The sequence below is a fragment of the Anomalospiza imberbis genome, chromosome 29 (assembly GCF_031753505.1).
Source record: "Anomalospiza imberbis isolate Cuckoo-Finch-1a 21T00152 chromosome 29, ASM3175350v1, whole genome shotgun sequence".
NCBI lineage: Eukaryota > Metazoa > Chordata > Aves > Passeriformes > Viduidae > Anomalospiza > Anomalospiza imberbis.
The window spans coordinates 2,380,177-2,405,957 of record NC_089709.1 but is presented as its reverse complement, the minus strand read 5'-3'; the positions used below and the strand labels follow the sequence as shown (position 1 = coordinate 2,405,957).

The 25,781-nt window shown below is 63.9% G+C and overlaps 2 protein-coding genes across 2 annotated transcripts; both read right to left on the bottom strand.

The window, feature by feature from the left end:
- Positions 1 to 1,170: 1,170 nt before the first annotated feature.
- PEAR1 (platelet endothelial aggregation receptor 1) lies at positions 1,171 to 11,204 on the bottom strand. Its single transcript, XM_068174790.1, has 21 exons — positions 10,978 to 11,204; positions 10,785 to 10,889; positions 10,226 to 10,326; positions 10,031 to 10,123; positions 8,273 to 8,519; positions 8,075 to 8,189; positions 7,863 to 7,999; positions 7,153 to 7,365; positions 6,355 to 6,529; positions 4,965 to 5,085; positions 4,722 to 4,885; positions 4,530 to 4,632; positions 4,308 to 4,454; positions 4,097 to 4,225; positions 3,060 to 3,188; positions 2,767 to 2,982; positions 2,582 to 2,691; positions 2,377 to 2,488; positions 2,158 to 2,217; positions 1,591 to 1,779; positions 1,171 to 1,349 (listed from the first exon to the last, which is right to left on the bottom strand). Exons 1-21 carry the CDS (start codon positions 11,187 to 11,189, stop codon positions 1,198 to 1,200), a joined length of 3,030 nt encoding a protein of 1,009 aa, XP_068030891.1. The 5' UTR covers positions 11,190 to 11,204; the 3' UTR covers positions 1,171 to 1,197.
- Positions 11,205 to 15,977: 4,773 nt separating this feature from the next.
- On the bottom strand, positions 15,978 to 25,587 carry NTRK1 (neurotrophic receptor tyrosine kinase 1). The gene is made up of 17 exons (XM_068174784.1): positions 25,362 to 25,587; positions 23,642 to 23,716; positions 23,401 to 23,472; positions 22,849 to 22,917; positions 22,412 to 22,566; positions 22,155 to 22,306; positions 21,874 to 22,000; positions 21,464 to 21,793; positions 21,230 to 21,247; positions 21,023 to 21,081; positions 20,659 to 20,761; positions 20,161 to 20,307; positions 19,939 to 20,069; positions 19,698 to 19,870; positions 17,321 to 17,561; positions 16,776 to 16,934; positions 15,978 to 16,689 (listed from the first exon to the last, which is right to left on the bottom strand). Exons 1-17 carry the CDS (start codon positions 25,547 to 25,549, stop codon positions 16,504 to 16,506), a joined length of 2,385 nt encoding a protein of 794 aa, XP_068030885.1. The 5' UTR covers positions 25,550 to 25,587; the 3' UTR covers positions 15,978 to 16,503.
- Between the last annotated feature and the right edge of the window lie 194 nt (positions 25,588 to 25,781).

The following is a 25,781-nucleotide window of genomic DNA, read 5'->3' as shown; positions in this document are numbered from 1 at the left end:
CATGGAATGGTTTGGGTTGGAAGGCATCTTAAAGCTCATCTCATTCCACCCCCTGCCATGGGCAGGACATCTTCTGCTATCCCAGGTTGCTCCAAGCCCTGTCCAACCTCACCTTGGGCGCTGCCAGGGATCCAGGGGCAGCCACAGCTTCTCTGTGGAACCTGTGCCAGGGCCTCCCCACCCTCACAGGGAAGAATTTCTAACCTAATCCTTCTCTCTCTCAGCTTGAAGCCATTCCTCCTTGTCCTGTCACTCCAGTTCCCGATGAAGCCCTGTGGACCCTGTTGGGCTTGGTGTGGGACAATGCAGGTCCCTGCTCCCACTGCTGGTCCATGGCAGGCCCAGCTGGGCTGTGCAGGGATTGTTCTCCTTCCCATGGTGTGGGGCAGGCTTTGCTGAGCTTACTGGGACCCCTGCTCCCTCCCAAGGTGCCCTGGGGCTCTGCAGAACTTTCCATGGCATCACACGGACCCCTGCTTCTTCCCAGCGGCCACAGTGGGGTCTGATGGAGTTTCCACAGAGCAGCGTGGACTCTGCTCCCTCCCAGGAGCACCGTGGGTTCTGCTGGGCTTTGCCCATGTCCACACAAGCCCCTGCTCTATTCTGAGTCAGCTGCAGATCTCCCCATGCTCTGCCCAGCCCACAGGAGCACCTGCTCCCCCAAAAGGCTCAGTGGGCTCCGTCAGCACAGCTCTGGGGCCTCTGCTCCCTCCCACAGCTCTGCCAGCCTTTCTGCAGGCCAGATGGCCCCTTCTTCCTCCTGGGGCACTTTAGGGCTTCTCCCTTCCCTGGGCTTCATGCAGACCCACAGGTGAGCCCGCTCTGACTCCTGGCACACTGTGGGCTCCATCAGCCTTTCCCTGTTCAATGGGCACTGCTGTACTTTGAGTAGGACCCAAAAGCTTTTGTGTTCCCGCCTCATGCACACCCTGGAGGGAGCAGGGAGCTGGGGGAACCCACAGCAAGCCTGGGACCCCACCAGTCTCCCCCTTCCTCCCACCACGGTGCCAGAGCCATACGGTTCCCTGGCACAGACCCTCAGTGTCACGCTGAACATCAAACACAAACACCAAATCCACACCAAACACCCTTTATTCACCACCCTCTGGCCCGTGCTCAGGGACAGCAACAGTCCCAGGGTACTCCAGTCCCCGCAGGGACCCTCTGTCCCCTCGTGGCTGGTCCCTCCGTGGTCCCTCAGCGGTCCTTCCTGCGCAGTGGTGGGGACGGGGGGTAGTGGCGGGCAGGTGGCACGTCATAGTGGCTGGGGATGTGGCTGTTCTTGGGGGAGTCGTAGTGGCTGGGGGGCTCTCTGGTGGGGGGGCCTTCGGACCCTTCAGGACAGCTCTCTGTGGGGACAAGAGAAGGCTGCAAGGGGACACGTTACCCCCAGGGTCATGAAGGCCCCGTCACCAATGTCCCCCTGGGGAAAGACAGCTGCTGTCCCCAGGGTCGTGTCCCCCCCAGGGCTGTCACTAAGGCTGTTTCCTTCCTGGGGCTATGCACTCCCCATAACAGGGGTTGTGACCCCACTGACCAGGGCCAGCAGGGCCACCAGGGCCACCAGGGCCAGGGGATGCCCAGCCGTACCCTCCTGTGGTGGCTCCTCAAGGAGCCCGATCTCAGCGTAGGACATCTCCCTCTGCACAGGGGATTTCATCTCCATGTAGCTGCCCTCGTGGGCCTTGGCAGCGGCAGGGGGCAGCTCCTTGATGGTGGCGTAGGGGTTCTCGCTGGCCAGGGAGCTGGCGCTGGCCCTCAGCCCCTCCCAGGGGTGCTCTGGGGGAGAAGGAGTTGGGGGTCCCCCCATGGCAGGGAGCACAGGGGAGAAGGAGCAGCTGTGTCTCAGGCAATTCCCAGCCCCATCCCTTTCGTACCCCATCCCTGTCCCTTCCCCATCCCCACCCTAATCCAGTCCTGTTCCAACCCATCCCCAAACCATCCCTGCCTCTTCCCCATCCCCATCTCTTCCCCATCCCAACCCATCCCTGTCCTTTCCACATCCCAGCAAATTCTGTCACTTCCCCATCCCCATCCCATTCCTTCCCTAACCCAACCCCAATCTTTTTACCATGCCTGCCCCAGGCCCAGCTTATCCCTTCCCCACCCCATCCCCACCCCATCCCTGTCTCTTCCCTTTCTCCATCCCACTCCTACCTTTGCTGTCACCCTTCCTCAGGCCATGGCTGTAGGTGTAGCTCCTGTCCAGCTGCCTCCCTATTGAGGGTAGATTTGGGGTCCTCTCTGCTTCATCTTCCCCCCCAGCATGAAAGTTCTCCACCCACCACACCCCAGCCCCTTCCCAGGGGATCCTGAGCAGGGGGGGGACTCAGGTGCTCACCCCACTCTGGATCTGTCCCTCCACCTCCTCCTTACCCCTGGGGCCCAGGGCGGATGGCCCGAGGTGTTTCCAGTCAGGAGGCAGCGTGGCATTGCCTTCGGGGCTGTAGGTTCTCTCCATGCTAGGGAAGAGCTGGGTGCCAGGCACCTGGAGCCCAAAAAAGGGACAGGTTGACCTTGAAGGTGGTGGCAGTGGTGCCCCACACAACACCGTGCTGGCCTGTGCCACAGCTTGTCGTACCTTGAGGGAGCTGGCTCTGTCCTGGGGGCCGGGGGCTGGCAGCGGGCACTGCGACAGCGTGTGGTAGCTGGGGTTGGAGTAGTAGTGAGCATGGTGGCTCGGGGGCACATCTGGAGGGACAGGAGTCAGCCTGGTGCCAGAGGGCCACCGGGGCTGGGGCCACAGCTCCACCACACCGCGCTGACCTGGCACCATGTAGTCTGAAGTGTCCATCTGTCCTGCTCTGTAGGCCACGGCCAGGTGCCGCCGCTCCTTGCCCTTCTGCCAGCGGTGGTAGCACAGGGTTGTGACCACCACAGCCACCAGCAATACCACCAGGGCCACCAGGCTCAGCAGCATGCCCAGGTGGCTGTAGGCTGTAGGGGGGGCTGGCTCGATGGTGTAGGGCACGTCAGGATTCCCTAGTGGGGAGGGGAAGAGTGTCAGTGCTTAGGGTGGGGGAGGGAACCTGGGGACCCCCCGCCCTGTCCCCACTCACCAGCCTCACAGCGGGGCCCAGTCGTGCCTGGGGCGCAGGGACACGTCCCGTTGGTGGGGTCGCAGGTGGCATTGTGGGGACAATGGCAGAGCTGGTCACATTGGAGCCCAAAAGTCCCGGGGGCGCAGGCTGGGGACACAGCGGTACCGTACAGCTCCATACTGGGACCAGTCAGCCACAAGGTGGCCCAATAGCTCCATACTGGGACCAGTTAGCCACAAGCTGGTCCAGTAGCTCCATACTGGGACCAGTTAGCCACAAGCTGGTCCAGTAGCTCCATACTGGGACCAGTCAGCCACAAGCTGGTCCAGTAGCTCCATACTGGGACCAGTCAGCCACAAGCTGGTCCAGTAGCTCCATACTGGGACCAGTCAACCACAAGGTGGTCCAGTAGCTCCACACTGGGACCAGTTAGCCACAAGCTGGTCCAGTAGCTCCACACTGGGACCAGTTAGCCACAAGCTGGTCCAGTAGCTCCACACTGGGACCAGTTAGCCACAAGCTGGTCCAGTAGCTCCATACTGGGACCAGTTAGCCACAAGCTGGTCCAGTAGCTCCATACTGGGACCAGTCAGCCACAAGCTGGTCCAGTAGCTCCATACTGGGACCAGTCAGCCACAAGCTGGTCCAGTAGCTCCACACTGGGACCAGTCAGCCACAAGCTGGTCCAGTAGCTCCACACTGGGACCAGTCAGCCACAAGCTGGTCCAGTAGCTCCACACTGGGACCAGTCAGCCACAAGCTGGTCCAGTAGCTCCATACTGGGACCAGTTAGCCACAAGCTGGTCCAGTAGCTCCATACTGGGACCAGTCAGCCACAAGCTGGTCCAGTAGCTCCACACTGGGACCAGTCAGCCACAAGGTGGCCAGGACCACGGAGGTGCACAGGGGCCTGTATGGCTCCGTACTGCCCAGGTCAGAACCACACACGGTTGCCATGGTGGCCACGGGCAGCTCTGTCTCTTGCTCCCTCCATCTCAATCAAGGGCCCCTTGCTCCCCACTCCCCCTCACCGCTCCCCCTGACCCCCCACTCACGCTGGGAGCAGCGGGGGCCCCGCCAGCCCGGGCTGCAGAGGCAGGAGCCGTTGGTGGGGTGGCAGGAGGAGCCGTTGGCGCAGGAGCAGCTCAGGGAGCAGCGTTTGCCATAGCGGCCGGCGGGACAGGCTGGGGACAGAGGAACGAGCTTGGCCTTGATCCCTAAGGGTCAGGCTGGGAGCAGCCTGGACTTTTGGGGGTGCTCACTCACGGCGCTGGCAGCTGGGGCCGCGGTAGCCCGGGGTGCAGGTGCAGGATCCGTCCTGGGGGGAGCAGGAGGCTCCGTTGCGGCAGGAGCAGGACATGTGGCAGCCCCGGCCCCAGGAGCCGTGGGGACAGCCCTGCTTGCACTGCCGCCCTGCAGGGAGGGTGAGAGTGAAGCTCATGGCTGAGGGCACACTGGGGTCCTCCCAGTGCCTGGTGTCCCCTTTACCTGTCCAGCCAGGCAGGCAGTGGCACTCTCCTGTCACGGGGTCACAGCCATCCGCGTGGGCACAGACGCAGCGCTCCCCACAGCCCGCCCCAAACGTCCCGTTCTGGAGCACGGGCACAGGCTGGGAGTCAGCACAGGGCGGTGGCACCGAACCCCAGTGCCCGCAGCACCAGCACAGCCAGCAGGACTCACCGGGCAGGGCTGCAGGCAGCGAGGGCCCTGCCAGCCCGGGGGGCAGTGGCAGGTCCCGCTCTGGGGGTCGCAGGATGCCCCATGGGCACAGTCACAGCTCCGGTTGCAGCTGGGACCCCAAGTACCAGCAGGACACGGCATTGAGCAGTCAGGTCCGTGCCAGCCTGTGGGATGGGATGAGGGGACAGCGGGGTGGGTGTGGGGATGGGGACAGGGGCCCCCCAGGAGCCGGTGTGCACGCACCTTCCTTGCAGAAGCAGGAGCCGTCGAGCGGGGAGCAGGCGAGGGCGTGCTGGCAGGAGCAGCGCCCCGAGCAGTTCATCCCAAAGGTGTTGGAGGGACACAGGGAGGAGCAGTGCTCGTCCTGGGTGTGGGGACCAAGAATTCAGCACAGACGGGACCCCTGCCCAGGGCTGGGGAAAGCACCCCCGTGGCTGGGGGTAACCTGGTGCTGTAGGGAAAGGGGACAACCCCAAAACCCCCCATTCTCCCACAGGAACCCCAAGCTCTCTCCAGGGTTGCCCAGATCCCCAAGTTTCCCCCCGGAGATGCCCCCAAAGGATGCCCAGATCCTGAAACTGCCCTCAGAGATAACCAGACCCTCAACCCATCCCTGAGGATGCCCAGACTCCCCTGTTTCCCCCAGGGATGCCCAGACTCCCCTGTTTCCCCCAGGGATGCCCAGACTCCCCTGTTTTTCCCAGGGATGCCCAGACTCCCCTGTTTCCCCCAGGGATGCCCAGACTCCCCTGTTTCCCCCAGGGATGCCCAGACTCCCCTGTTTGTTTCCCCCAGGGATGCCCAGACTCCCCTGTTTCCCCCAGGGATGCCCAGACTCCCCTGTTTGTTTCCCCCAGGGATGCCCAGACTCCCCTGTTTCCCCCAGGGATGCCCAGACTCCCCTGTTTCCCCCAGGGATGCCCAGACTCCCCTGTTTGTTTCCCCCAGGGATGCCCAGACTCCCCTGTTTTTCCCAGGGATGCCCAGACTCCCCTGTTGTTCCCAGGGATGCCCAGACTCCCCTGTTGCCCCCAGGGATGCCCAGACTCCCCTGTTTGTTTCCCCCAGGGATGCCCAGACTCCCCTGTTTCCCCCAGGGATGCCCAGACTCCCCTGTTGTTCCCAGGGATGCCCAGACTCCCCTTTTTTTCCCAGGGATGCCCAGACTCCCCTGTTTCCCCCAGGGATGCCCAGACTCCCCTGTTTCCCCCAGGGATGCCCAGACTCCCCTGTTTGTTTCCCCCAGGGATGCCCAGACTCCCCTGTTTCCCCCAGGGATGCCCAGACTCCCCTGTTTCCCCCAGGGATGCCCAGACTCCCCTGTTTGTTTCCCCCAGGGATGCCCAGACTCCCCTGTTTCCCCCAGGGATGCCCAGACTCCCCTGTTTCCCCCAGGGATGCCCAGACTCCCCTGTTTGTTTCCCCCAGGGATGCCCAGACTCCCCTGTTTTTCCCAGGGATGCCCAGACTCCCCTGTTTCCCCCAGGGATGCCCAGACTCCCATGCTTGCCCAGCCTTCAAACCATCCAGACACCCCCATTCCCCCCAGAACTATCCAGAGCCCCCATGATCCCTCCAGCACCACCCAGACCCCCCCTCTCCCCCAGCACCACTGTGCCCCCATGCCCCTCACCGTGTAGCCGGGGGGGCAGTGGCAGTGGCCCGTGGTCCCATCACAGACCCCCCCGTGGAGGCAGAGGCAGCTCTGCAGGCACCCGGGCCCGAAGTAGCCAGGGGGGCAGCTCTCATTGCAGTAGAGCCCGGCCCAGCCCGGGAGGCAAACGCACTCCCCGAGCATCGGGTGGCAGCTGGGGGTGCACGCTCAGAACCCCAGTGCTCCCAGTACGGGGCACTGGCCGTGCTGGGAAGGGGCTTTGCAAACGGGGGAGCACAAAACACCTCCCCAGGTGGGGATTAAAGAGGTCCGGGTCATGCAGCCAGCACCTGGCTGGGTGGGGGAGGGTGTGGGGGCATCGTGGGGGGAAGGAAGGAGAGGAGGATGAGATTGGTGCAGAGGGAGGTGAGGGTGGTGGGGGAGGTGAGGATGGTGGGAGAGGGGAGGACGGTGGGAGGAGATGGGTGGGATGGGGATGTTGGGGTGGGATTGGGGTGCCAGGAAGGGATGGGGATGTTGGGGTGGGGTTGGGATGCTGGGGTGGGATGGGGATGTTGGGGTGGGATTGGGGTGCCAGGAAGGGATGGGGATGCTGGGATGGGATAGGGGTGTTGGGGTGGGATGAGGATGCTGGGGTGGGGTTGGGGTGCCAGGACAGGATGGGGGTGTTGGGGTGGGGATGCTGGGGTGGGATGGGGGTGTTGAGGTGTGATTGAGATGCCAGGATGGGATGGGGATGTGGCAGGATTGGGGTGCCAGGATGGGATGGGGATGCTGGGGTGGGCTGGGGATGCCGGGGAGGGCTGGGGGCCGTACCTCTGGCTGTGCTGGGGGTGGCAGAGGCAGCGGTTCTCGCAGTGCAGCCCGTAGAGGCCGGGCAGGCAGTGCCGCTCCTCGCAGCGGCTGCCCTGGAAGCCGGCCTCGCACAGGCAGCCCCCATGCACGTGGAAGCACTGGCCCCCGTTGGCACAGTCACAGCTCTCCTGGCAGTCCTGCCCGTACCGCCCCACTGGGCACCTCTCCTGGCACCTGCATGGGGGGCAGAGGTGGTGGCACAGCCCCACCAAGAGCTGGGGTGCCCCCGGGATCCCCCCTAGCCCCGAGCTGAGACCATCCAGCTCATTGCATGCCAGGCTGGGGGAGCTGGGGGTGGCTGGCCTGCATGGAGACCTGGTCCTGGAGGCAGGGGGTTGCGGTGGCCGCGTCCTCGTGTGCCACACGCCCTGTGCCTTGTCCCTGGATGTCCCCTCCCTGTGCACCTTCGACTCCACCTGCTCCCAGACCATGGACCCCCACTCCAAAAATGCCCTGTCCCTAAGTGTCCCCTCCCCCTTGCCCCCATCCCCTTGGCCATCCAATCCCCTGTATCCCCCTTCCCCCAGCCCCTCATTCCCCTCCCCACCATCCCTTTGTATCCCCAGCCCCCACAATCCAGGTGCTGCTCATGCCCCTCCCCTCCATCCCCCCATCACCTCAGACCCCCATCCCCATATTTTCCCCCAGCCCGTGCCCAGTTCCCCCCTCACTGCTCTCCGGTGAATCCGGGGGTACACCGGCACTGTCCCCCTTGGGGATCACAGTGGCCCCCGTTGTGGCAGCGACACTCGCCCTGGCAGCCAGGCCCAAAGCGCCCGGGGGGGCACGGCACGGAGCAGATCTCCCCCTGCAAAGGAGCACCAGGGTCAGCAGGGGAAACTGAGGCAGAGACCACGTTTGTAAGGGGGCACAGCCCACCTACCATCCATCCGTGAGGGCAGACGCAGGTGCTGCTGCTGGAGGGGTGGCAGATGCCCCCGTTCTGGCAGGGACAGGGCGTGGCACAGGACATCCCCTCAGGGCAGGGCACCTCGCAGCTGTGGGGGGGTGAGGGGTGAGCAGGACCCTGCCTGGGGCTGGCAGAGGAGGGGAGGGCACAGAGGGAGGGGTCCCTACTCACAGGGGGCCGCTCAGCCCCCGTGGGCAGAGGCAGGCACCAGTGGAGGCGTTGCAGGGGGCCTGGTGGTGGCAGGGGCAGGACAGGTGACAGCTCTGCCCGTAGGTGCCAGGTGGGCATGGCTGGCTGCACAGGGGGTCGGTGAAGCCAGGGGGACAGGAGCAGACCCCGGTCAGGGGGTTACAAGGTGCCCCATGGTGGCAGGGGCAGCGCTGTCCACAGTCCAGGCCCCAGAAATGCTCATCACACTCTGCAAGGGGGAGACAGCGGTGCTTCCCATCCCATCCCATCCCATCCCGTCCCATCCCATGTCATTGCCAACCCTCCATCCATGCCCATTCAGTCCCCCTCTTGTCACCATGCCATGCCATCCTATGTCCATTCCCATCATGTCCCTTTCCCATCTTCATCCACATTCCCATCCCATCTCTACCCCTACCCCATTCCCATCCATCCTATCCTTGTTCCCATCCCCATCCCATCCCAATTTCCATCCCCATTCCAACCCATCCCATTCTCCATCTCCTTTCTAGCCCATCCTAAATTCCATTCCCATTCCAACCCATCCCATTCTCCATCTCCTTTCTAGCCCATCCTAAATTCCATTCCCATTCCAACCCATCCCAATCTCCATTCCCTCTTCCTTTCCATCCCAATCTCCATCCCCATTCCAATCTCCATCTCCTTTCCAACCCATCCCATTCTCCATCCCCATTCCAGCCCATCCCCTTTCCAACCCATCCAATTTTCCATGCCCATCCCAAAACATCCCAACCTCCATCCCCTTTCCAGCCCAACCCAATCTCCATGCCCATCCCAACCCATCCCAATCTCCATCCCCATTCCAACCCATTCCATTCTCCATCTCCTTTCCAACCCATCCCATTCTCCATCCCCATTCCAGCCCATCCCCTTTCCAACCCATCCCATTTTCCATGCCCATCCCATTTTCCATGCCCATCCCAAACCATCCCAACCTCCATCCCCTTTCCAGCCCAACCCAATCTCCATGCCCATCCCAACCCATCCCAATCTCCATCCCCATTCCAACCCATTCCATTCTCCATCTCCTTTCCAACCCATCCCATTCTCCATTCCCTCTTCCTTTCCATCCCAATCTCCATCCCCATTCCAACCCATTCCATTCTCCATCTCCTTTCCAGCCCATCCTAAATTCCATTCCCATTCCAACCCATCCCAATCTCCGTTCCCTCTTCCTTTCCATCCCAATCTCCATCCCCATTCCATTCTCCATCTCCTTTCCAACCCATCCCATTCTCCATCCCCATTCCAGCCCATCCCCTTTCCAACCCATCCCATTTTCCATGCCCATCCCAAACCATCCCAACCTCCATCCCCTTTCCAGCCCAACCCAATCTCCATGCCCATCCCAACCCATCCCAATCTCCATCCCCATTCCAACCCATTCCATTCTCCATCTCCTTTCCAACCCATCCCAATCTCCATTCCCTCTTCCTCTCCATCCCAATCCCCATCCCAACCCATCCCAGTTTCCATCCCCATTCCAGCCCATCCCATTCTCCACGCCCATCCCGTTCTCTTCCCACCCAAGGCCATTCCCAGCCCACCCCATCCCCATCCCGTTTCCATTCCCATTCCATGCACTCCTCACCCATCCCCATTAACCCCTTGCGTGCCGCACCGTGGCCGCCCAGCCCTCCAGGGAAGCCCACTGCCCCATCTGCCACCCCTGGCTGGAGATCCCCAGCCCAGCTGTGCCCAGCTGCCCCCAGCCCTCACCGCTGGAGCAGCTGGGGCCGCGCCAGCCCGGCTCGCACTGGCACAGCTCGGGAGCCACGCAGCGGCCGTGGACGCACTCCTGGCTGCAGTGAGCTGGGGGGACATGGCCGAGCAGAGAGTGTCCTCAGGGAGCTCTGGGGACACCCTGCAGCGGGACACAGCCCCAGGGCCCCCCCGAGCCCCGGCCCCACTCACGGACACAGGAGTCCCGGCTCTCGTAGTAGCCCTGGCAGCACTGGTAGCGTCGCCGGTAGCTGGTGCGGACGGCCTGGCGGTACTCGGTGCGGTACACCACCCTGCGCCGCCAGGGAACACAGTGACCGTGCTGTCCCCCCTGCCCCTGGGGACACCCTGCACTGGGACAGCCCACCCAGTCCCCCTCCAGTCCTCCCAGGGCCCTGGGGACATGCTGTGCTGGGATAACCCCCCCTCAGCTCCCCATGCCCCCTTGGCACAGCCCTTCTCCAGCCCCCCAGCCTTGGGGACAGACCGTCTGCAGCCCCTCCATGAGCTTGGGGACACCTGGCATGGGGACAGCCCCCCTGACCTTGAGGCAACCCCCCTCCAGCCCCTCCCCCAGCCCCCCTGCAGCCCCCTCACTGTCCTTGTCCCACCCCGGGGTGGGACATTCCCCCTCCAGCCCCTCATAGCCTTGGGGATACCCTGGGGTGGCACAGTCCCCGTCCAGCCCCCCACGGCCCTGGGGACACCCTGCGGTCCCCGAGGGGCTCTGGGGAGCTGGGGCTGCTCCCACCTCTGCTTTGGGCAGGGCAGGGGGAGGCCCAGGACCCCGGGGCAGGGCTCGCTGGAGGACACGACGTGGGGTTTGGTGTACGACTCCTTCGCTGGCGCCGTCAAGCTGCGGGTGGGGGAAATTCGGGGTGACTGCAGATCCTGGGAGACCCCACTGCTGTCGCAGTCCCCCTCCCCTGTCCCTGCAGTCCTACCTCTCCCAGTAGCTGCAGACGTTGGGGTCTCCAGGCCGGAGGGCAGCCAGGAGCCCGGCATGCACGGCCAGCACCGCGGCCCGCAGCAGCATCCTGCACGGAGAGACCACGGCTTTAGCCTGTGCCTCCGCACATTCCCGCTCCCCACCCACCGCCCCCGGCCCCAGCTCCATATCTGACCTCCCTGCAGGGCTGGCTTTGCATTCCTCCATCCCGAAAAACAGCCCCGGCCCCGCTGCTCCCTGAGCGCTGGTCTGTGCCAAGGGGAAACTGAGGCACGGCCGCTCAGCAGCCTGGGTGGCCCCATGCAGCCTCATCCCAGCATGCTGAGACACCCCGGGACACACCGGGAGCATCACCCCGACCTGTCCTGGACACCCCATCCTAAGAGGGGGGATGCTGCCAGAGCTGGGAGCCCGGGGTGCCAGGGTGGGGCTGGGCACGGCGCCTCCAGCCGCTGGCACGGCGCCGCGTGGCCCCACTTCAACTCGCTCTGTGTTTATTCCCAGTTGTGTTTCCTGGATCCAGCAGCTTCTTGCTCAACCCAGAGAGGGTCCGGCTCTGCCGGGGCGGCTCTAGGAGCGTTTCCAGCCAGAGGCCGGGGTGGGAGGGCCCGCGACCCCCGAGCCCGCCGTGCCGGGCGTGCTGTTTACCGGGATGAGTGTCAGGGGCAGGACAGCCGTGTGCCAAGGAGGAAACAGAGGTTTCCTGGTCAGCACAGCTGGATTTACCGGGGCTTCCTTGCTGCTCCAGCCATGGGACACCCCAAAGGTGCTCCCTGGGTTCATCCTCCCCCTCACCAGAGCCCGCGCTGCGTTTTGGGGCCAGAGCATCCGGTTTTGGGTGGAAAAACTGTTAGTGGGAAAGTTTCCCCCCATTTCCCTTCAACTCCCGGCAGTGAGGAATTAATTGCTCATCCGCTGCCAAAATTCCCTCCCATGGACCCTGCCTAGGGGGGAGCCAGGGAAACCCCGAGCTCATTCCCAGCCTCATCCCCTCTTCCAGCAATGTGGGGGGACCAGGGGGGTCCCAGCATTGCTGGGAAAAACAGGAACCATGGGGAGAAACTGGCAGGAAAAGCAAGGAGTCATCAAAACGTGCCTGCACGTCCCATCTGCTCCTCACTGCGGGGCTCAGCCACGGGGAAGAGCCCCCCCAAAACGGCAAGAGACACCCCAAGAGCCGGCGCTCCTCTCCCCACTGGTGTCCCTAAGAGCCCCCCGGGTGGGATGAGAAGCATCCCACTGCTGATGGGGCTGAAAGGAGCGTGTGGGGTGAGGCCAGGGGAGCAGCCCTGCCCTGTCCGTGCGGGGGACACGGTGCTAACCCCCCCAGCCACTATCTCTGCCCGGCGCTTCCTCTGCCACAGCCCCGGGGTCTGACGCGTTTCCTCCGCGGACCCGCGGGGATGGGGCTGGGTGAGGGCGAGGGGGGCACGGGTGCAAGTCAGGGGCAGGGAAAGGGACAGGGGCAGAGTCAGGGTCAGCGCTGGGGTCACCGTGGGGTGTCGCAGCACTGTCCCACGCCCCACCCGCTGTCCCCCAGCCTCCAGCCTCCCCTCACCTTGGAACCTGCACCATCCCCTGCCCCCGAGGCGCTGGGGACCGTCCCCTCCGACAGCGCCCAACAGGGGACGGTGCCACCCGCCCATGCCAGCCCTGGCCCCAGGGTGCCCCGGGCGGGGACAGTGGCACTCACCTGGCCGCGGTGGCAGGCAGGGTCAGGGCGCAGCGGCCCCGACACGGGGCTGGGCCGGCCTGGCCGGCCGGGATGGCGCAGCGCGGCCGTCGGAAGCGGAGGGAGGGCTGGAGCTGCTCTCAGGAAGTTTGGACGTGGAGTCAACTACGGAAAAGGGAAAAAAATAAAAAAATCCACTTAATTTTTTTTTTTTCTTTTTTTTCCTCTTCTGTCCAGAAACCAGAGGGTTTTGGCACAGCAGCACAGCCGGGACTGCTCTCACAGAGCACTGGATGGGGAGGGGTCTGTGGGGACATCCAGGTGCAGCCCCTCAGTGGGGTGCTGGTGCTGGAGGGTGTCCCCTTCCCGAGGGCTCTTTGGCACCCATGGGTGCAGGGCCTGACCCGGGTTGTCCCGCGGGGCTGGGGCAAGCGAAGGGACCCCCTGAGCAAGGGACAGCTGCTCTGTGGTGAGGGGATGTGGGGACCAGGGTGTCCTGTGGCTTCAGGGCAGCAGCTGCTGGCAGCAGAGCAGAGCCTGGGGTCGGTGCCCAACACTCTGGGCACAGCATCCCTGCATCCCAGGGACACATCGTTCCTGCATCCCAACATCCTGAGCACATCATCCCTGTATCCCAGGACATCATCCCTGCATTCCAGGGACACATGGTCCCTGTGTTTCAACATCCCTGGCACATCATCTCTGCATCCCAGGACATCATCCCTGCATCCCAATATCTCTGGCACATCATCCCAGCATCCTGGGCACACATCATCCCTGCATCCCAACGTTCCAGGCACAGCATCCCTGCATCCCAGGACATCCTCCCTGCATCCCAGGGACACCTCATTCCTGCACCCCCAAATCTCAGGTGCACGTCCCCCCCACATCCTGGGCACACGGCATCTCCATGTCTCAGGATCCTGGGTACATCCCAGGACTGCAGGCACGAGTCACCCCCTTGCCCCAGACATCCCAGGATCCCTGGCCATGTGTTCCCCTGCATCCCAGGATCTCTGGCCATACATCTTCCCCATATCCTGGGGTCCCTGGCCTTACATCACCCCCATACCCCCGGATTCTCAACCTCTGCATCCCTGAATCCAGACCAAAAATCACAATTATATCCGGGGCTCCTGACCGTATCCCCTGATCCCGAGATCCCCGTGTCACCACGTGTTCCCCCGACCCCGGGACCCCCGGCCCGGCAGCTCAGCACCACGGGCCCCCTTGCCCAGCTGCCCCCCACCCCCAGCACACATTAGCGGCCTCGGCGGCTCCCGAGGCGCCGTTAATTGCTCTGCTCGTTACAGGAACAGCTCTAATCACTCAGAACGATTTTCACATCCCAGGGAGACTCAGCTGCCCGCCCCCCTCGCCGTTCCTCTCCCCGGGTCTCCATTAGGATCAAGCCCACCCGCAGCTGGGGCTCTGTGCGACCACCCCAAAACGGCGCTTCCCGGAGCAGGGGTGGGCATGGGGAACGTGGGGGCTGCGGTGCCCTGGAATAGGAAAGGATATTGGAGATGGGACGAGGTGGGGACATCCGGAGCCGAGGGTCTGCTGGGGAAGTGACCTCCCTTCCCTCCAATGCTTTTTAAGGTGTCCCCAGGGCGGGGGGAAATATTGCTCGGGGACATTGCAGCGGCACTTCAGTGCTGAGATGCCTTTGCAGCCCCCCCGGGAGCCTCAGAGCCGGAGAGGACGGAGACCCCCGAGTGCACTTTGGTGTGGTTGGGGCTGTGGACGGGCAGGGCTGTACCCTCAGCTCCCCTAAACACCACCCCATCAGCAGGGGAACCCCAAACACATCACTGATCCTCTTAGAAGGGACCTGGGGTCCCCTTAGGAGCTTTTGGGAGGGAGTGGGACCCTCTAAAGAGCAGACCCGACCCTGCCATGGTCAGAGCTTGTGGCACCAGGACGCGGGAGGGTGGCACAGCCGGGATGGGCTGGATGTGAGTGGCGACCACCAGCAGCTGTGTCGGCTGCACGAAGCAGAAGCGGGTCCGGGAACCCCCAGCCCCGATGAACCCGGGTGAGCAGGGCCAGGCCCCGGTGCCGCTGGGGCGGCAGCTTCACCAGGGAACGGAGCCGTTAATTACCTCATTGCCAGAGTCCATTACCGCTCCCCCCGGAGCGGTGAAATGGAGAAACTTCGGTAGGAGGGAGGCGCGGGGGGGATAAAATCGATCGCGGGGTGAACCTTAACTCTTCCCTGACCGCTCTAAGGGAGAAACTGAGGCACAGCCACGCCCACGAGGGAGATTGAGGCATTGCCGCCCCATGAAGGAATCTGAGGCACAGATGCAGGGAAGCCCACCCTGTTTGGAGAGGGGGTGTCACCACACATGGTCCTTTTGGGGCATTGGTCTGCGGCAATCTCCAGCACGGGGCTGGAAAAGCTCAAGGTTGTAATCTAGTTCCTTCCTCAAATTAGATAAGAGGGGGGAAAAAGGCCATAAATCAGCGTGGGCAGCGATTAGAGACCCCAAGGAGGCAGGTGCGGGGCTCTGCCAGCCAGGCTGAGCTCCAGCAGAGCTGGACCTGCCCATGCCAGCTCCCCATTTCCCGGGGCAGGACCCTCAGCAAAGATCCAGGGCGAGCTAGAGGGGCCTGACCCCGCTGCAGGGCTGTGGGGTGCATTACAGGCTGGGAGCCCCCATTTCCTCCAGCTCTCATTGTGCCACACCAGCCACTGGGCACAGCCAGGTGCCGTGGCAGCCCCAAACCCCTCAGCACCCACCGCAGACACCCGGACTGCTCCCACCTTGTGCCGTGCCTCAGTTTCCCCTGTGACCCCGCTTTCCTCCTGCTTATCTTGGGTCACAGGGGGTAACAAAGGAGCTGCCAGGGCTCTGCCTGTGCTGCCTAATTATCCAGATGAAATCAATTCAGCTCCATTATGGTCAAATCCAGGTCTCAACCATTACCAAGGCGGCTGGAGAGCCTGAGGAAGGATGATGGAGTGGCTGCTACAGGGCATGTGATAACCCCCTGGCTCCGATGAGAGGACACAGAGAAGGAGGGATGTCACTCTTTTGGGGGGATGGGTGTTGGCTTTGTGCTGCAAAGTCCCATCCTCCGCCTGGAGCCCTCTGCAAGGAGACTCCCCAGGCCAGGGTGTGGCACAAGAATCCTTGGAGCCCTGCCCAAGGTGGTCCTCATGGCACAGCCAAAACCATCCCTGTCTGGGCTGGGGATGGGGACACCATCCCAGCCCCGGGCCCTGGGTACAAAACCCAGCATGTGTGACCCCTGCAGTCCAGGCACAGTGTCCCCACATCCTGGGAGGATCCCTGGCACGGCACCTCCCCTCCAGCTGCTCTCCCCCAGACAGGGCAGCTTCCCTGATGTGAAAAGCCCCCTTTTCTCCCCAAAATGCCCCCATCCCACCTGCCCAGCTGACACCCCGGAGAACGCAGGGGCCAGTGCGGGGGAGACACAGTTTATTATTGACTGGTTTTGCTGCAGAGCGGGCGAGCATGGGGCAATCCCAACTCCCCTGGGAGAGCTGAGCCCCCCCAGCTCCTGCACTGGCACTGACCCCGTGCTGGGGTCTCCCAGCTCTGCCCCCCCTGAGCCAACCCACATCAGCCAAGAGCCTCCATCCTGGCCCTGTGGGAATGCCAAGGAGTCAGACAAGGGGGCCACAGCCCTGGGGGTCCCCCAGCCCAGCCCTTCAGCCCCCTTCCCAGGAATGGGCTGGCATTTTGCACTATAAATAAGGTTTCAGGCTTCTCCCGCCTCGGGGCATCAGTCCAGGGCTGTGTGGGGCAAAGCCGTGCCCCTGGGCAGCAGGGCGGGCAGGGGAACAGCAGGGAGCAGAGGGTGGGTGGGGGTCCCCACTCAGCCCAGGATGTCCAGATAGACAGGGGGTGTCTTGACGAGGGCCTGGAGGCGGCTGTGGATCTCCTTGATGGGCTGGCGCTGCTGGGGCTCCCGCTGCCAGCAGCTCTGCATGATGGCATAGACCTCGGAGGGACACGTGCGGGGCCGCTCCAGCTCCCGCCCCTGAGTGATGCATTCGATGGCCTGCAGGAACAGGGATGGAGATGGGATCCCCCGCTCTGGGTACCCCCAGGGGGGCTGGTACCATCCTCCTTCCCCCGCTCGCTCACCTCGGTGTTGGAGAGTTGGTACCAGGGCTGCTTCCCGTAGGTGAAGATCTCCCAGAGCACCACACCGAAGCTCCAGATGTCGCTCTCGGTGGTGAATTTACGATACAGGATGCTCTCAGGAGGCATCCAGCGGATGGGCAGCATGGTCCTGCCCCCCACCTGCCCACAGCAGGGCTGTCAGCAAGGCAGGGACCCTCCTGTTTCCCTTCCCCCATCCCTGGCCCCGCTCATTAAGCCCCAGGTTAGATGTAAGGAAGAAATTTTTTACTCTGAGGGTGGTGATGCCCTGGCATAGGTTGCCCAGAGAAGCTGTGGCTGCCCCATCCCTGGAGATATTCAAGATCAGGATTTGGAGCGAGCAACCTGCTCTATTGGAAAGCGTCCCTGCAGGTTGAGCTGGACGCCTTCCAAACATCCCTTCCAACCCAACCCATTCTGTGGTTAAATATGGATGGAGAAGGGGTGGGAGGCAGCAGCCATGAGGGAAAATTGAGTGTGGCCTCCCAGCCCATCCCAGAGCACAGAGGAGAGAGGGACCAGCTCACCCGGTAGTAGTCAGTGCTGTAGATGTCCCGGGACATGCCGAAATCGCCGATCTTCACCACCAGGTCATGGCCCACCAGGCAGTTGCGGGTGGCCAAGTCCCGGTGGACGAAGTGCAGGGAGGCGAGGTAGACCATGCCCGAGGCGATCTGCGTGGCGATGTGCAGCATGTGGCCCAGCGCCAGCGGCCCCCGCGGCTGCCCCGGGCCCTGCTCCAGGATCTTGGCATCTGGGCCGTGGGACCTGCGGGGCAGAGGGGCTGCTTGGAGCGCAGGACGTGTGGGAGAGGGTGGGCAGGGAGAGGCTGTGCTCGCTGGACGGGGGAGAGGGGTAAATCTAAAGGGTTTGCACGTGGGGAAAGGTGCTCACGTGTGTCCGTGCAGATACCAGGCACGGGAAAGCGCTGGTGTTCACACACACCAGAGAAGGGTGTGCAAGTGTGTGTGTGTGTGTGCACATGGGGGAAGAAGGCACCCACGCCTTGGCTGGGCCCTTGGAAGCAATAAATAATGCGGCGGAGGGTGGCCGGGGAAGGGCGTGGGGTGCAGAGTCCAGCGGGGGTCCGAGGACACCCCAGGGGGGTCAGAGCGTGCACACACACGTGTGCAGCCTCCCCTGGCACGCGGGCACACAAGGGACAGGCGTGGACGTGTGTGCCCACGCGTGCCAGGGAAGGGAGGGCACACACACACGTGCACGGAAGGGAAAGGTGCTCACGTGCGGGTGTGTGCACAGGGGAGTTACGCACTCACAGGGGAGACGTGTGTGGGTGTGCACATGGGAGGGCACACACATGGAGGTCACACACACCTGTGCGTGCACACGGGGCAGGGCACACACACTGTGCACATGCATGGAGGGCACACATGCATGTGTGCACACACACCTGTGCACATGCATGGAGGGCACACACACCTGCGCACACGCACAGGGAGGGAACACACACCTGTGCACACTCACAGGGAGGGCACACACGCCTGTGCACACTCACAGGGAGGGCACACACATGTGCACATTCACAGGGAGGGCACACACACCTGTGCACACACACAGGGAGGGAACACACACCTGTGAACACTCACAGGGAGGGCATACACACGTGCACATGCATGGAGGGCACACACACCTGTACACACAGGGAGGGCACACACACCTGTGCACACGCACAGGGAGGGCACACACACCTGTGCACACGCACAGGGAGGGCACACACACGTATGCATGCAGGGAGGGCACACACACCCTTGCACATGCACAGGGAGGGCACACACACCTGTGCACACACACAGGGAGGGCATACACACGTGCACATGCATGGAGGGTGCACACACCTGTGCACACACACAGGGAGGGCACACACACCTGTGCACACTCACAGGGAGGGCACACACACCTGTGCACACGCACAGGGAGGGCACACACGCCTGTGCACACTCACAGGGAGGGCACACACGCCTGTGCACACGCACAGGGAGGGCACACACACCTGTGCACACGCACAGGGAGGGAACACACACCTGTGCACACACACAGGGAGGGCATACACACGTGCACATGCATGGAGGGCGCACACACCTGTGCACACTCACAGGGAGGGCACACACACCTGTGCACACGCACAGGGAGGGCACACACACCTGTGCACACGCACAGGGAGGGCACACACACAGGGAGGGCGTACACACATATGCATGCAGGGAGGGCACACACACCTGTGCACACGTATGGAGGGCGCACACACCTGTGCACACTCACAGGGAGGGCACACACACATATGCATGCAGGGAGGGCACACACACCCTTGCACACACACAGGGAGGGCATGCACACCTGTGCACACGCAGGTGCAGCCATCCCCCTGCAGAAGGCAGCAGGTCAGGGTGCAAGGCAGCATGTCGGGGTGCAAGGCAGCGTGTCAGGGCGCGTGGGGAGGGTGTGAAAGCAGCAATGTGTGTGAAGTGGGGCGTGCGAGCCCGGCCGGGGGCCAGCGCGGCTCCGGCCGCCCGCAGCCCCTCGGTGCCTTTGATGCCGAGCGCGGCTGACAGCCCGGCCGGGGCGGCCGTGGCCGGGGGCTGGGGGAGCTCTGCTCGGCAGAACCATTAATGCCAACTCCCATAACAATAATCATAAAAGCCACGTCTCAGAGCTCCTCGCGCGGCCACTAAAGCGATGCCTCTGGCAGCCCCCCCCGTCTAGCAGCAATACCTGGGGGGGCAATCGAAAAGTCTCTGCTTATTCCAGCTGATGGCCAATCTCTCTCTATTTAAGCCTCTCAGACAGCTAATCTAATCAATATTGCAAGGAGGGCTGCATTAGCAGGGAGCAGGCTGGCTGCGCTGATGGAGAGGCAGATGGGGGGTCCTGTCCCCCCCGTCCCACCTGAGGAAGCGGTTGAGGTCGCCGTGTTTCATGTACTCGAAGACCATGATGAGGGGCTCGCCCTCCGTGCACACGCCGTAGAACTTGACGATGTGCTCGTGCTGCAGCACCGTCAGCAGCTCGGCTTCGCGTTGGAAATCCAGGCGGGCGCTTTCTGTCACCTCCTTCAGCGCCTGCCAGGACACGGCATCAGTGACGCCCCCACGGACCCCCTCACCCCCACATTGGACCCCCTCCTCACCTTCACGGCCACCAGCATCTTCTCCTGCTCTGGGAGGAGGTTGTAGCACTCGGCCAAGAAAACCTTCCCGAAGGCGCCCTCGCCCAGCTCCCACTTCAGCACGATGTCCCGCCGCTGCACGTGGTGCACGCCTGGGGGGACCCCCCCCCCGTCAGTGCCCCCCGGCTCGGGTGTGAGCATGGGGGGGTGCTCGGGGACCACAGTCCCCAACCCAAGCCTTACAGGCATTGCAGAAATACTGGGGGTTCTCGATGAAGTTGCTCTTCAGCCCCTCCAGCTTGCTCTCAGCCGAGGAGAGGGGGCTGCTGCCCAGGTTCATGAAGTGCAGGGACATGGCCAGGTCATCCTCTTGGGCCAGCACCGCTGAGCCTTGTGGGGACAAGGACAAGGCCATCAGGGGGTCCCCCAGCACCCCCCCCCCCCAGCCTGTGCAGCCAGTGCCAGGCTCTGCCGAGCAACCCCCTGCTCGTCCGGCCCCCGGGGGCCAGGCAGCCCGATCAAAACCATTTAGAGGCTGAATCCATTCCAGGAGTGAATTAGCAGCTGCTGCCTGCACTCCCAGGGGAGCCAGCACCTCTCCACGGGTGTCCCCCCACCCACAGTCCCTCTTCCCACACCTGTGACCCAACCCAGGTGCCCCAGGTGCCCCAGGGACGTGGGGACCGGGCTGTTCCCATGTCACAGCGCCAGTATCGAGTCACCAGGCTGGGGGGGACTCACGGTTAATGCCAAACTTGGAGCGGCGCCCGCACTTGTTGAGCAGGATGAGCATGACAGAGAGGGAGAGGCAGGCAAACACAGCCAGCGCCACCGCCACCGAGACCTGCTGGCAGCGAGGCCAGGGCTCAGGCCGAGGTCCCAGCAGGTCCTTTTTCTCAGCCCATGGGTTGGGAACAAACCCACGAGACGGTTACAAGCCCAGGAGATGCCACAGGGAAAACGGAAGCACTGAGAGTCTGTCCTTCATCCCCATCGTATGACCCACGTCCCACTCGGTGCTGGTTTGGCTGTCCCCATGGGATTTGTCCCACCCTCTCGCAGGTGTCCTGGTCCCCCTGTCCCAGACTGCAGAGCGGCTCCTCACCCCAAACGTGTGCTCATCTGTTGTCTCCACGGGCCCCTCCAGCGAGCTGTTCCTGGTGCCTGGGGCAGGGAGAAGGTGTATGGTGAGTGTGGAGTCCCCATCCCCCAAAATGGCCCTGGCAAGGACCTGGACACCCCAGGATCAGCCCTGGGGGGTGGGTGGAATGCCCAGTTTAGAGGGGTCAGGGCAACAATCCTGGCCACTCACCCAGTGGGGACAGAGACACTGGAGCAGCCCAAAGGAAGAGAAAGGAGAAACACATGTTATTCCTCAGGTGGGAGTAGCCCATCCTTCCCCCTCTCATCCCTGGGGAAACTGAGGCACACCAGGGCTTGTATAGACAACAGGCAGAGCCCAATACAACCCGTTCTGCGCACCAGGTGTGGCACAGCTCCTCTGTAAGACAGGGGACACCCCAGGCAGCCCCCACCTGGCACCTACCGGGGATGGGCTCCTCAGGGCTGAAGCTGAAGGGATTGTCCATGAAGCGCACCTGGACGCTGCGGGAGGCCGAGCCCAGGGCGTTGTGCACCACGAGGGTGTAGTTGCCGTTGTTGACGTGGGTGGGACGGTTGAGCTGGAGGCAGCCGTGGAGGACGGTGGAGTTGTGCTCGTACTCCATGATGAGGGTGTGGATGTAGAGTCCCTCCACCAGGGCCGTGCCGTTGAAGAGCCAGTGGATGCTGGGGATGGGGTTGCCATCCACGGAGAAGGGGATGCACCAGGAATGCCGGGGGATGGCTGTGTCTAGCAGCAGAATCACGGGGGGAACTGGGAGAGACAGAGCTGGGTGGGTTCCTGAGCCAGACCCCCTGCCCAGCCCCCAGCCCAGCCCCTTCTGCACTTCTCACAGGTGACGTTCAGCATCACAGTGTCCTCTGCCAGCCCCGCCGCGTTCTCTGCCCGGCACATCAAGTCCTTGTGGTTGAGGTGGGAGGAGACGTTGTTGATCTCCAGGACGATCTCCCAGTCTGAGAGCTGCAGGGAATACCGGGACGGGATGAGCAGATGCCACCCCTCCAAGCCTGGCCAGCTCCTGCATCCCCCACGCCCACCCCACCAGTGAGAGGATGCTGGGGGGGTCAGCGCTGCTGGGGCCATACCCCTGGAAGGCTGAGCTTGCCTTGGTGACAGCGAGCAGCTCGGGTCCCACCTCGGGGACCACCTCGGGGACCACCCACTCCGCGGTGGCCGGTGGGTTGGCACTGATGTGGCAGGTGAGGTTGGCACTGTCCCCTTGGCGCAGCACCGCCTCGAGGGGCTCGATGCGGACGATCGGGGGTTCTGCAGGGACAGGAAGGGTGAGCCACACGTGTCCCTGCTATCCCCAGCCAAACGGCTCAGGACAGGGGACAAAGCCAGGAGCCAAACCCATCCCCAGCCACGTACCACAGGCGTGGAGAACCTGGCTGCCCAGGGGCACCGGCATGCTGCCCTCCCAGCAGCGCAGGGCCTGGTTCCCCAGCTCGGCCCGGCTGCTGTTCTGCCACAGCTGCAGCCAGCGGAGGCCACAGGAGCAGTTGAAGGGATTTCCCACCAAGATGCTGAGATGGAGCAGGGAAGAGAACACGGGCTCAAGAGGACTCCAGGCGCCACATGTTTGTGTATGTCCCAGAAGAGTCAGCCAAAGCTGCACCTGGGCACCCCCAGCCTCCAGCTTTGTGTCACACATGCCCCATGTGCCACCCCCGTCCCTGTCCCCACACCCGAGGATGTGAGAGCCACCATCTCACTGCATCCCCAGCTCTGTCTCTGTGTCACTTGAGGGGTACATCCCCAGTGGGAGATACTCTGCACCCACCTCCCCCCTCTCTCTCATCACTCACAGCTCTTGCAGGGGCAGATGCCAGAAGGTTTTCCAGGAAAGGCTTTGCAGTGCATTGGAGGAGAGATTCCTGCTGGGACAGCTTCCATCAGCCACCCCTTCCCACTCGAACTCCCACCCAACACCCGCAGAGGGTCTGATGGTGGCACGGGGCAGCACCGGGGCTGTCACACCGTGACCAAGCAAAACCGGCTCTGCCAGGCGTGCCACCAGCCTTCAGGGGGGAGCCCCATGCACCCCTGGACAGGGTCCCCAGCCCCCCCCCCCCCGTTCTCGGGGGACTCCTCCCGCACCGGGGCAGCACAGGGCTCCCGGGGGGGCCGGCAGCTGCCCGCACTCCTGCCCAGATCGATGGTTTCCCACTCAGCAGCAGAGCCCCGCGTGGCCCCCCCGGCCGGGCTGATGTGCCCGTGGGCAGCGGGACACCATCGATCCCACCCGGGCACGGGGACCGGCCACCCTGCACCGGGGCCAGCGCCCCGGGGGACGGCGGGGCTCATCCCCGAACGGGGGGAGGCTGTTGAGGGAGCGAAGCGGGGAAGGGGGGACTCACACGTGGCTCAGCCTGGGGGTGTCCTGGAAGGCATCGGCAGAGATGCGCTGCAGCCCCGTCCTGGAGATGGTGCTGAAAGGAGGGAAGGGCTGAGCACCTGCACTGTGCATCCTGAATCTCCGTTCTGGGAGCGGCCCCTGCGACTTCTTGCAGTAGGATTGAGCTCTGGGGATTCCCCCCTCCACCAGCCCTTCTGTCCCCCTATTTCCCTGTGCAGGGACCCCACCCCCGGGGTGCTCACAGGTTCCTGAGGTCCCGCAGAATCCTGGTGTCAGCTCGGGTCAAGGTCGTGAGCGTCGGCTGGTTCTCAATGATGCTGCAAGGCAAAGGAGGGGGGTCAGGGTGGCAGCCCAGGACCCCTCATGCCCAGGGCTGTTGGCAAAGCGTGGGGCATGAGGGCCATGAGAGCTCTCCCACTTCCCAGGCTGTCCCCAAGGATGGGGACAAGGATGGAGCTGAGCTGCCCCAATGTGCCTCAGTTTCCCTTGGGATGAGCTGGGAAGAAGGGGGGATGGCAGCAGGTGATCCCAATGGTGCTGAGTCGCCAGTCAGTGCGAACTCTGTAGGGCCAGGGCTGAGCCACCACTGGGAGTTCCACACAGAATAAGTTTGCTGGGTCTCAGCCCCACTCACCCTTTGGGTCCCCACCTTTTCTCGCACCCCAGGGTGTCCTGCACTGTGACAGGGACACCGCTGTCACCGTCCCCCCATCGTTTTATTCAGGCAGGAGATGAAGAAAAGCCCCTTTGGGAGCAGGTGCAGGGTTTTTCCCTGCCCCACCCCACAGGCTGCTGCTGTGAGCCCCAGATCACAGGGGTTGGTTAATGGGGTTCAGATCCACACCAAGGGGGTTTTGGTCCCCCTGACCCCGGTGAGGATGGGACCAGAGCAGCTGGGGCAGTGGGATGGCTGGGGTTCTCTCAGGGACCACCATCCCCACCACCAGCCACCCCACCCCACCAGCCAGCGAACAAAGAGCTGGCAGCGCCTGTGGCGCAGCATCCCCTGGCACGTGGGGAAACTGAGGCACAGAGGCACTGCAGCCAGACCCCAGCAATGCGGCACAGGCAGGGCTGTGGGGTGGGGGGAAACTCCAAGAATTGGGGCACTTTGGTGTCCTGCAGCACCCTGTCCCCCCAGCACCCTCCTATCTCTGCTCGCGCCAGCCCTTGTCTCCCCGCCACACATCCTGCAGCAGGGGAAGGAGTGGAAGCAGAGTAGATGCCCCAAAGCAGCAAATTTGGGGTGTGTCCCCCCAGCATGCCAACCCACAGGCCCCAGGGCACAGCAACACCCCCAACAGGATGGGGACAAGCGGCTTCCCACAGCCCTGCCCTGCCCAGCACGGTATGGGTGCTCCCTGCCCGGGGTCCCTGCTGCACCCTCAGCGTTTTGCCTTGGTTGGCATCGCCGCAGGAGGGGGTGAAGAGCTGCCCCCAGCCCCTCGCTTGCTCCCTGGGGGGATGCTGCAGCCCCCCACCCCATTTTGCAGCCCTCAGTGCCTCCCAGCAAGCAGGCGCTCTCCCCACAGCGTTCCCAGCCCATCCAGCGACCCCAGCTCCAGCCCAGCCCCGCCATCCTGTCCCCGAGCTCATCACCTCCATCCCCATCACTGCCCAGTCCGTCGGCTCTGCTGCCCCCAGCCACAACCATCACCAGCCCCATCGCTCCCAGCCCTTCTGCCTGCTCCCCAAAATCCGTCACTCCCGACCCCATCATCTCCGTCCCCGAGCTCTGTCACTGCCAACTCCATCGCTGCACCAGCCCCACCACTTCATCCCCCAGCCCCGTCACCCCCAGCTCCTCTGCCTGCTCCCCGAGCTCTGTCCCCCCCAGGCCCGTCACCCCCAGCCCCGTCAGCCCCAGCTCCACCGCGCTGTCCCATCGCTCCCGGTGCCTCTGCCCGGTGGCTGAGCTCCATCACCCCGACCCCCGGCCCCATCGCCCCCGGCCCCACTCACACGTCGGTGAAGCTGCCGCTTCCCAGCAGCGGGGCCAGGCTGCCCACGGTGTCGGGCTCCCGGCAGAGCAAAATCCCGGCCCCGGGGCAGCGGCAGGGCCGGGGGCAGGCACCGGCAGCGCCCGGGGCTGGCAGGGATAGGGGCAGGAGCAGCGCGGCCAGGCAGAGCCAGGCGGGCAGCGGCGGCATCGCGGGGCCGGTCCCGGTCCTGGACCCGGTGCCGGTGCCGCTGCTCCGGTGCCGCCCTCCCTCGCACTTGCCCGGCAGCCCGAGCACGGGGCCGTGCGGGGCTTAAAAGCAACGCACGGACCGGCCTCCCGGGAGGGGCCGGCGGCTCCCCCCGCCCCGGCACCGCCCCCGGCCCGGCCCGAGACACCCCCGACCGTGATTCACCGGCAGCGGGAAGACTCCGACCCGGGAG

Bases quoted from the DNA above. Each gene is read 5' to 3' on its own strand.
- PEAR1 (XM_068174790.1), bottom strand. From the start codon at position 11,189: ATGGAGGAATGCAAAGCCAGCCCTGCAGGGAGGTCAGATATGGAGCTG. The intron at 7,366-7,862 runs GTGAGGGGGGAA...CCCCCCATGCAG, and splicing joins CCCGGATTCACCGGAGAGCA to GTGCCAGGAGAGGTGCCCAG. The intron at 4,633-4,721 runs GTGAGTCCTGCT...CCCGTGCTCCAG, and splicing joins GCTGCCTGCAGCCCTGCCCG to AACGGGACGTTTGGGGCGGG.
- NTRK1 (XM_068174784.1), bottom strand. From the start codon at position 25,549: ATGCCGCCGCTGCCCGCCTGGCTCTGCCTGGCCGCGCTGCTCCTGCCC. The intron at 23,473-23,641 runs GTGAGCACCCCG...CCCTCCTTTCAG, and splicing joins CTGCGGGACCTCAGGAACCT to CACCATCTCCAGGACGGGGC. The intron at 20,308-20,658 runs GTGAGTCCCCCC...TGTCCCCACAAG, and splicing joins CTCCAAGTTTGGCATTAACC to GCTCAGCGGTGCTGGCCCAA.